Source organism: Sinocyclocheilus grahami, unplaced genomic scaffold, assembly GCF_001515645.1.
Source record: "Sinocyclocheilus grahami isolate Dianchi unplaced genomic scaffold, SAMN03320097.WGS_v1.1 scaffold13.1, whole genome shotgun sequence".
NCBI lineage: Eukaryota > Metazoa > Chordata > Actinopteri > Cypriniformes > Cyprinidae > Sinocyclocheilus > Sinocyclocheilus grahami.
Window position 1 is genome coordinate 2,454,750 of NW_015505192.1, and position 10,786 is coordinate 2,465,535.

The 10,786-nt window shown below is 35.0% G+C and overlaps 1 protein-coding gene across 1 annotated transcript in view; it reads left to right on the forward strand.

The window, feature by feature from the left end:
- Positions 1 to 1,730, forward strand: part of vwa5b1 (von Willebrand factor A domain containing 5B1) — a 30,696-nt gene extending 28,966 nt beyond the window's left edge. Inside the window, exon 19 of the mRNA XM_016291100.1 lies at positions 898 to 1,730. Within this exon, the coding sequence (XP_016146586.1) occupies positions 898 to 1,581 (684 nt within the window). The 3' untranslated portion in view covers positions 1,582 to 1,730. The remainder of the gene's footprint in view (positions 1 to 897) is intronic.
- Positions 1,731 to 10,786: the final 9,056 nt, after the last annotated feature.

Consider the following 10,786-nt stretch of genomic DNA (forward strand, 5'->3'; position numbering starts at 1 on the left):
TTTATAGACATGGATTATCATATACATGGATGATTTGTAATATATATAATATATTATATATAATATATTTAGAAATGTGTAGTTAAATAGATACATATATATTTTATTTATATATAGAATTATTGAATTGTGAACATAATAGTAATACAGGAATTAGTAATATAGTAATTACAATACTAATATATACATATTGTGTATCTATATTTATATATTTATAAATTATAAAATATTAAACGTAGTTTTAATATATTATGTGTAAATATTATATACATACACGCACACATTTACATACATAATATATTTACACTATATATATACAGTATATATACAGTATACTGTATATATATATATATAGTGTAAATACATTGTGTGTAAATGTATACATTATATACACATACATTTTTACGTATATACATATGTTTTTTTCTCATTGTGGGAGTAAAATGGGTTCAACAATTCATGTTGACTTCAAAAGGTCAGCAAAAAATGCCTGACAAATCTCAACTAGTAATAATGATGTCATTGAGTGTATTGCATCCACTTGCCTCATAACCTATAAATAGCCGGTCAATACTCACCTTGCACACAGAAGCAGTAGTCTTTACGTATAGTGAGTAATAGATCTGTTGACATTTAACAAGCACTGATCAATATCTCATGATCGCTGTGTCTGGTTAAATGAGATGTGCTATTGGAGTAGAATATATGGGTCATGGCAATTACTCAAAGTAAACAGTGATGAGGCGTAACAAAATTAGTAGAGCGTATTTTTAAGGCTAATGTAATTGACAATGCTTAAAGACCTTAAATGGCTCATTGAAGTTCTGTCTCTGAGCTTGTTTATATGTGTCTAAGCACTGATTAAATAGACATTATGGTTTCTACTTCCTGTTGCAGGTGTTATTGCAGCTGTCCTGTGGGGCGTTCATGTTGGACAGTGCCTTGTGTGATGCCATCAACGTGCCCATGGACAAGCTGAAGTGGACGTCGCCCTTCACCAGCCACAGAATCAGCCTTACCCATGTGTCCCACTCTGGCTCCCAGCGCTCTGAGAGTCTGGAGGTCCACTATGGCTCATCGCCTCCTCCAAAAGACTCGGACTTGAACTCCGAATGTGAGGAACTGGTGTCCCGCATGTCTTCATCCTCATACCAGGCCCGAAGCCCTCGGATGGAGGGCGAGCCCTCGCTGTTGAGCGGCTTCTCGTCGATGTCGACCGAAGCCCCGCCGTCGCCTATCAACTATTTGCACGACAGTGGACGGGGGTCTGAGTCAGAAATCGCCGAGACGCCCTGGCTGGGTTCACCTGGGATCCTACAAAGGGCCATGCAAGACCCTGAGGGGATGGTGTGGGCGACTGCTGTTGCTCTGGCCTGGCTGGAACACAATTCGGCCAGTTATTTCATCGAGTGGGAGCTGATCGCAGCCAAGGCCAGCATGTGGCTAGATGAACAGATCATCCCAGAGGGCCGAGACCTGGCGGCGGTCAAAGCCGCGGCCAATCAACTCTTCATCATCCTCAGACACTGGGACGAGAACCTGCAGCTCAACATGCTCTGCTACAACCCCAACAGCATGTGAGTCCTGATAGTAGGTAGGGACTAAACTTCAAACTATGCGAAACAAGGGTTTTACTCTCCTTGAGTTGTTTTAATGTTTATTCTGTGGGTTTCGTTTTAGTTTTATGAATAGAAATCGTACCAGTATTTCATCCGCCTGAAGGACAGAAACATACTCTGCGCAGGTACGTAGATGCCAATGTATTGCAGGCTTCCTATTGTACATATGTAACTTGTGTTCTTGCGTTTCTGTAGCAGTAGCAAACCTGTAAAAGACTGTATCTGTCTCAGATTAAAAAAAAATACAGGAAGTTAAAAAATTACTTACAGTTGTGAGGAAAGGTGTAGTTATAAGAAATAGATGCAACTCAGTGTTATTTTAGTTTTTTATTTATATACAGTATTATTATAGTTTTTATTAATATTTTTATATCTGTACATTTATGTTTTCAATGAAATTTTTTTACATTTAAATTAAAATTAAAATCACATTTTAAAATTTTTTGTGTTTTTTAATCTTACCATTTAGGTTTAATTTATTATTTATTTTAATTTTTGTTTATTTATTTCTAATTAGTAATTTTAGGGCTTCAACTTTCAACAATTTCTGTTAGTTGCCAAGGCAACATTTCTGATTTTTCTTTAGTTTACGTTTTTCATCTAATATTTATTTTGTTTTATCTTTATTTCAATTAACAAAAATGTTTTAAAAAGTTTTTAGTTTTAGTTAACGATAATAACCCTGTTGCAACTACAAGAAATAGTCACAATTGTGTGATAAAATGCACAATTACACTATTAATTCGAAGTTAAGAAACTAAGTTGCAATTGTGAGATTTACAGATATTGTTGCAGTTACGAAAAAAAAAGTTGCAATTATGAGAAATAGTCAAAATTATAAGATAAAAAGTTACAATTACGAGAAATAATGTCAAAGTCACAATTATGTTTTATAATTTTTGTATTCTGAGGTGGAAACAAGCTTGAGTACAAACTTAAGTAATCGAGGGGGAATATTGTTTCCTTTTAATATCTGCACCATTAATTCAATCACTGTTTTATTCATTCGGAAGTAACTAGGAAGTAATGGAAGTAAATAGGTGCAATAGCCGCCTTGTTGCAACATTGACAATGCAAGCTGTACTTCCCACATTTCAAAACTGTGAAATCGAGTAGCATCCTGTTGCTAGAAGTTTTGGAAATAAACATATTTGCGTAGAGTATATTCCGTGCCAAACACCACCCAAAAATTTTTTTGCATGTCTTTGCAAGATTGTTCGTATTTTTTTAATCTTGTCTCTGAAATATTGATGTGCATATGGTTTAATGAACTGTCTGGTTGCTGCTTTGGAGGATTTTGTAACATAATCATTAATCATAGGAAGCCTTATAGTGACTTGTTCATTAGTTGATGTGGTTGACTGTATATGTGCTGTCAGAGGATCCAGTGACTTATAAGATGCAGATACATGTATAACATCATGCAACGTACATTCGTTTGCCTTTACGATTGTTAAAGATGTCAAACCGTCGCTGGAACAACACTTTCGATTGCTGTAAGTGCTCTCCAGTCTTAAGTGCCTAATCTTGCAGAACTTTCTGGACTGTTGATTTGAACGTTGTACTGTTACTGCAATGTGTAATTGATTTTTTAGTTTTGCTGATTATATTTATTGCTGTGTATGTATTATTATAGTACTTTGTTGATGTCAATTCAAAAACTCTACAGACAAATTCTAAAAGAGTGGCTGTAAATATATGTTAAAAAGTAGCCTAAATGAGAAAATACAGAAGCTAATGTTTCTCTTGTTATATCGCATTGGTTTATTTTATTATCATACGTATTACTCCTCAGGTATTGCTCTTGAGTACTGTTGTCTAAGTAGATGCATGAGTGGTTTGTGGAAAGATCTTTTATCTCAAGGTTCTTTTCTGATCGAACCTCTCCTATGCGCTTGTGACGGTGGCAGCTGGTTTGTGAAAATTGCATTACGTCAATCAGTTGTACTTTGTACTTAAGTGTTGAATTCTCTTCAAGTCGTGCGTACATACTAGTGCAATGCTGGACTGTGTAACTGCATGTAATAAAGTCTATTGGATGAAAAAATGGGTCTCATTTTGCCATCATTTTAGAATTCTGGCTGCATTCACACCGACATTGATTTGCACCCACAAAACTATTGGACATCATGCAGTTTCAGTGTGAATTGATGATTTGGGATGTCAGTAGTGACTGAGCTTTATGCAAATATGCAATATGTATTGATGATGCAATGCAGACTACTTACGTCTCCAATACTTGCAAACTACTTAGCAACTTCCATCAATTTAAAGGAATAATCCAAAATTACAATTCTGCCATCATTTACTCACTCTCATGTTGTTCTAAACAGGGCTATTATAGTAAACCAAAACTAACACCATGAAAAATAGTTACTTATCAAATAAATATGAACTAAATATATTATATTTAATTTCAGCTAATTTCTCATTTAAACTGAAAATTATATAAACATAAAAAAGACAAACAGGGTCATTATAATTAATTAAAACCATACAAATAATTGTATAAATTAAACATGAACTGAAATAAAGTTTAAGATTTGTATATTTTATTTTATTGAAACTTACAAGGTTTATTTCAACTGTCAACAAGACACCATTTCAAATTTTCTTTTAGTTTAATTTAATACTATTAAAACTAAATAATAAAATTGATATTAATAAATAATAAAAATGTCAAAATAAACAAACAAAAAAAATACTAAAATGTTCATTTTTGAAAATGAAAATGAAAGTAGGAAAATAAAAAGTTAATAAAACTAAGTCAATTAATGATGACGAATTGTAATTGTAATGTAGACACATGCATTTTCTGTAAAGCTGCTTTGAAACAATGTGTATTGTGAAAAGTGCTATACAAATAAATTTGAATTGAATTGAATTCAAAATATTAATAAAAAATACAATAGTATCTCAGTGTTACTAAAAAAGAACACTGGTTCTAAACCTGACTTTTTTTTGTTTTTGTTTGTTTGCTTGTTTTCTGTGGAACACAAAAGAAGATATTTTGAAGAATGTTATTAACCAAATGGTTTCGGGTGCCATTGACTTACATATTATGTACAAAAAATATATGGAAGCCAACGGAACACAAAACTGTTCGGTTATCCACATTCTCCAGAATATCTGGTAGCACTTTATTTTACAGTACGTGCACTTCCCTGGTACATACATGGCAAATATCTTGTACCTACAAGCAAATGAGTGGTAAAACAAGGTACTTACCTGAAGAGTATGTATGTAACCCCTCTCTCCCGGGTCCTCACCGCCACACCTCGTTCTTGTTCCGAGTGGGTCTCCGGCATGGGAGGCGGACGCACTAACAAGGAGGCTGTACCTAAACCTAAACCTAAACCCCTAAACCTCACTCCCATCTGGGTCACGGCACCAATGTAACCCCTCTCCCGGGTCCTCACCGCCACACCTCGTTCTTGTTCCGAGTGGGTCTCCGGCATGAGAGGCGGACACACTAACAAGGAGGCTGTACCTAAACCTCTAAACCTCACTCCCATCCGGGTCACGGCACCAATGTAACCACTCTCCCGGGTCCTCACCGCCACACCTCATTCTTGATCCGAGTGGGTCTCGAACCCGGGTCTCCGGCGTGGGAGGTGGACGCACTAACAACAAGGTTTACCTGCACAGCACCTACTCGCTGGCCTCCGTTACATGTACATGGTAACAAATAAGAAACACGGCTGTCATTATGTGGATAACATTGTGGTATATCATTAGTATGTACAGCAATGTGTCTTATTAGTTACCATATATGGATACTGTAAGGACGTGCCTGTTTGTACCCACTTGTCCATAAGTACTACATATTTACCATGTATATACATTAGTAAGTATATTCATTAGCACTACCTGTAAGTAACTGTTATTACCCACACTTGTCTGTATGTACAAAATAATTACCATGCATGTACGACACAGCCGTGTTTCTTATTTGTTACCATGTAAATACACTTCAGGTAAGTACCTTGTGTTACCACTCATTTGCCTGTAGGTACAAAATATGTACCATGTATGTACCAGGGAAGTACATGTACTGTAAAATAAAGTGCTATATCGGCCTTTGTGTTCAGCAGAAGAAAGAAATGCATACAAGTTTGGAATGACATGAGGGTGAGTGAATGATGGCAGAATTTTTGGGTGAACTGTTCCTTTAAAATAAATCTGTAATATATTAGCTTAGGCTAGCAGTTTTGACAAAATAGATAGCAGGTTGTAGGGCTCCAATATAGAGCTTTTTGCAAAAAAGGCAATACTTTTTGCAGCCAGTAGATGTTGCACCACACTTTCAAAATCAAGAAAGAAAGGGTGCTGTTTTTGTCAGATTGCTGCATTTACAAACCATAGGACAGCTTGTTTCTGCTCTGTTCTCTCTCTTTCTCTCAGTAACACTTTGTATAGTTTGAGCTTACTAGTCAGGCATTCATCAGGGAATTACACTGCAACTATAGCTGTCATCATGTTTGTGCAACACAAAACAATGAAATCTAGTGTCTCTTTGAAATCTCTCTCTTTTGTGAGTCATGTTAATGTCTGTCCTGCAGCGTTCGCCACAATTGAATTATATCAGTTACCACTCAGTGCGGTAAAAATGGCTTCAGGCATAAAGTCAGTATCAAAGAGGATTGTGATAGCATGCTTTTGATTATGTAAATAATGCATGATTGCTATAGAAAAAGAAAGACTTAGTCGAGAGGGCTGTTAATTAGAGTTGGGAACCTTATTTTTTTTGGTAAATATGAGCAAATGTGGCTGTGAAAATAAATCTGCATCATTTATCCTTTTGATCTTTCATTAAAAGAATTCACAAAATTCTAACGTTTCATTGAAGTGAAACAATAGAAAGTGTGGGGAAAATCTTGTTATGAAATAAATGTTTTTCTCTAGTTCACGTTGGCCACAATTATTGACACTCAATTATTGCAACGTCATTTTTCCCAATATAACAGCTCTGAGTTTTCTTCTATAACACCTGATGAGTTTGGAGAACACCTGACAAGAGATCAGAGAAGATTCTTTCATTCAGAATCTCTCCAGATCCTTCAGATTCCCAGCTCCATGTTGGTACTTCTTCTCTTCCATTCACCTCACTCATTTTCTATAGGATTCAGGTCAGGGAACAGGTCAGAAGCTTCTTGCCACTGGTTCCATGGCAGAAGCTTCATTTTGTGCTCAGTGACCTATTTTTCTGTTGATTTTGATGTTTGTTTTGGATCATTGTCCTGATGGAAGATCCAACCACGGCCCATGATAAGATTTCTGACAGAGATTTTTTTATCTGTTGGTAGCTATTTGATAGAATCCATGATGCTGTGTATCTGAACAAGATGTCCAGGACCTCCGGCAGAAAAATAGGCCCACAACATTAAAGATCCAGCAGTATATTTAACTGTGGGCATGGGGTACTTTTAATCCCTGTTTGCACCAAGCCCATCTGGTGGGTTTGCTGCCAAAAAGCTTTTTTTTGTTGTTGTTTCATCTTACCATAGAAGCCAGAATCTTTTTTAAGTTTCATCTCACCATAGAAGCCAGTACCGTTTGAAGTTCTAGTCGTGTCTGACTGAATATGCTGGAGTTTGTTTTTGGATGAGCGAGGAGGATTTTTCTTGAAACCCTCCCAAACAACTTGTGGTAATGTAGGTGCTGTTTGATATTTTTTTAGGCTTTCTAACCCCAAGACTCAACTAATCTCTGCAATTCTGTGATCCTTGAAGAGTCTTTGGCCACTCAAACTCTCCTCCTCACAGTTCAATAGGACGATATAGACACACATCCTCTTCCAGGCAGATTTGCGACATCTTCAGTTGACTAAAACTCCTTAATTATTACCCTGATGGTGGAAATGGGGATTTTCAATGCTTTAGCTATTTTCTTACAGCCGCTTTCTACATTAAACAGTAAACAGTACATTTCACAGTAAAAGTTACTTTACTTGTTAAAAAAGCATAAACAGTCAATCAGATGACAGAAAGCATGTAGCACATTGGGTACAAGAGATTTTCCAGCAAAGTTGTGATCATATTGATCATTTAGAGGCCTTAGAAATTCATGTGTCAAATATGATACAGTAGGCTTTAGAGAGTTCAAATATGTGATCAGTTATTTTTCCAAATACTGAAAGAACTGTTAATGAAATGATTAAGGAACTGGAAGTTTCCTCCAGTAAGCTAATAAACTTCCCTTAAAAATTAGCGAGTTAATTCTACTTTGTATTTTTTCCCTTTTCCCCACCATTTTCTCCCTCTACTGGGTATTTTCACAGTGTCACGAACCTGCTGCATCAATGAGACCTGTAGTTAGTTGTGCGTGAGGTCTGAGGAAATGTAATTATGCTAATGTCTGCAGACTATTCTAGCAAACATGCTAATGGAAACCCATTATGATAGTAAATGCACAGCTGAGAGAAAATATAATAATTGTAAGACACAAACAGCCACTGACCACAAAGAATTACACATTGACGTCATTTCTCATTTATGAATCAGATGTTTCTCATAAAAGTCTTTAGGAGAAATAAAACAATAAGACAATTGCTGAGCTGTAAAATGAAATGTGGATTTTTTTTATTTTAGGAATCTGATGAGAAATGTCTTTTGATTGCAAATCTGAGCACAGTTTGAGACATTTTTGAGATTTCTTCTGAAACAATGTAGATGAGTCTGTTCCTTCATCACAGCAGATTTGGTGAAATGTAGCATTACATCACTTGCTCACCAATGGATGCTGTGTAGTGAATGGGTGCCGTCAGAATGAGAGTCCAAAAAGCTAATAAATACATCATAATATTTATTTAGAACTTTTTTTGGCTTGTAAACCTGTGCATATTTCTCTCCTGATTCAGACGAGACAACTTTTTCACTGGAGAAAGCAATATTATGAAATATGACTTGTATTTTAGCCAGAAGCAACTGTTTTAAATTATACCCATTCACTGCAGAGGATCCATTGGTGACCAAGTGATGTAATGCTACATTTCTCCAAATCTGTTCTGATGAAGAAACAATCTCATTTACATCTTAAATGGCCTGAGAAGTGAGTACATTTTCAGCAAATGTTCATTTTTGGGCGAACTATTCCTTTAACTATAAAAATTAGGCTAATTTATATATTTTTTTCAAAGTTGTAAATAAAACAAAGATGGCTACATTTCCCAGGAAGTCTTTCTACTTCAAAATTTCAAGTTTAATGAAATGTTATTTGCGGTTTCTTGTAATTACTTGTGATTTGCTAGCAATTTCTGAGTGAAAATTGTTTCGAAAGGAAATCCTACACCAAATTTTGCATACAAGAAGGTTTACTGTTCAGAATACCACAGTCATCAAGCATTCATCAACTATGCACATATCATCAATAAACCATTGATCCCAGGAAGCAGAAGTATGTCACTGACAAGAACTTTTGATGTGTTGTACTGATGTCCCACTTGTACTACCCAACACTTTCACACGAGCAGCTACAGAGCTGACGGATTCGCCCTTGTACTTCATTACAGATTTTCTTCTCTTATGTAAAGCCTCTTACTTAACAAGGATTCATTGTGTGGAATGGGCGCACACTCAATTTGACTTCTTTCACACTTTTGCACAGACTGTTTTTAATCAGCGGCGAGGTGTTATTTGATATTTTGATAGCGATTGCCGAGCATAAGGGGCAAAGATAAAACTGAAGCAGAATGGTAATGACAGGTCTGTAGTTAGCACATAAGAAATCAGAGGCAGCATTTTTTACGTTGCACAAAAACAAGAAATATTTCATGCCATATTGAGCTTGTTTCTATGGCAACTATAATTATTGTTAAGCAGGCCTTGAATAACATACTTGACATAAAAGCTAAAAAATGAAAATAAACTTTTGGTAATTTGACCATCAAGTCATAGTCGGACTTATTAGTGGTGCATCACTAGTACTAATGCCCATACTTTGGTGTTCAACTCACTTTTATATCTTATCAAAGAATAAATGCTTTTTATATTGCCAGAGACTTTTTCATCTGGTGCATTTGTAAATATTGTAAATATATTTTGTAAATATTTTTCATATGACAATGTTTAGTTTTATTATTTATGAATTTCAGAATTGCATTTATGCTGCCAATAAAAATACAGTGTAAAAAGCTTTTACAATGTGCATGTGTGTGTGTATACGGTATATATATAATTATATATATATATATAATTTAAATCTATATTTTATGTTTATGACTTTTTAAATGCATATATATATATACATATATATAGTTTTACATTTGTTACTATTGTTGTTGATGAGCATTTATTCATTTTTATAAGCACATTTTGAAAATTTTATTTGCATCTGGGTGATTCTATCCAGCTTTATGTGTGATAGTGTTTTTGAGGAAGCGAGCTTTGCAGTTTTATTTAAGTATAACTGAAATACTATTAAGTTTTTATTAATATAGCCTATGGAAATTGAGTTTATTTCTTATATTTTCAGTTTTCATTTTATTTTTCAAATTTGAGTAATTTTGTTGTTTTGTCATTTTTATTTTTTTAAATATGTCTTTTGTTCATTTTTATTTAAGTTTACATAATGAAAATGTAAAACTTTGCATTGGCAAGCTCAAGCTGCAATAATTGTATTTTTTGTAGTTTAGTTATATTTATTATGTTTCAGTTTACGGTTTTATATTTCAACTAATGAAAATGTTTTTATGACTTTAGTTTTAGTTAATTATAATAACCCTGCATGATAACACTAGCCTATATTTCATCAGAAAATCTAATATTTTAGCACAGCAAGATCTAGCTAAGTTTCACTGACAAAGTTACAATAAGTTTCCTTCAAGCGTCAGTCAAAAGTGAACTGTGACGGATCACTTTGAAAAACCATAACTGATCATGCACTGTATTTTGGGCATCGCTGTCATGGCTGACGATAAAATCAATGAGTTGTGACCTACTTCACTGATATTAGCGCCGCCTCCTCGTCTCTAGCGATCCTACATCAGTCTTCTTATCTTCCATTCATTGCCATGAAACATTTGCCATAGTTCATTCCTAACTGAATTAATTAAGCTACAAATAGCAGCTCATCAACAGTCCAGTCCTGAAATAGCAGCTTGTTTGTGCTTTCCAACGACTGATTATGTCATTGAAATGCCGTAAATGAGCTCACCAGCGATGTTTGTT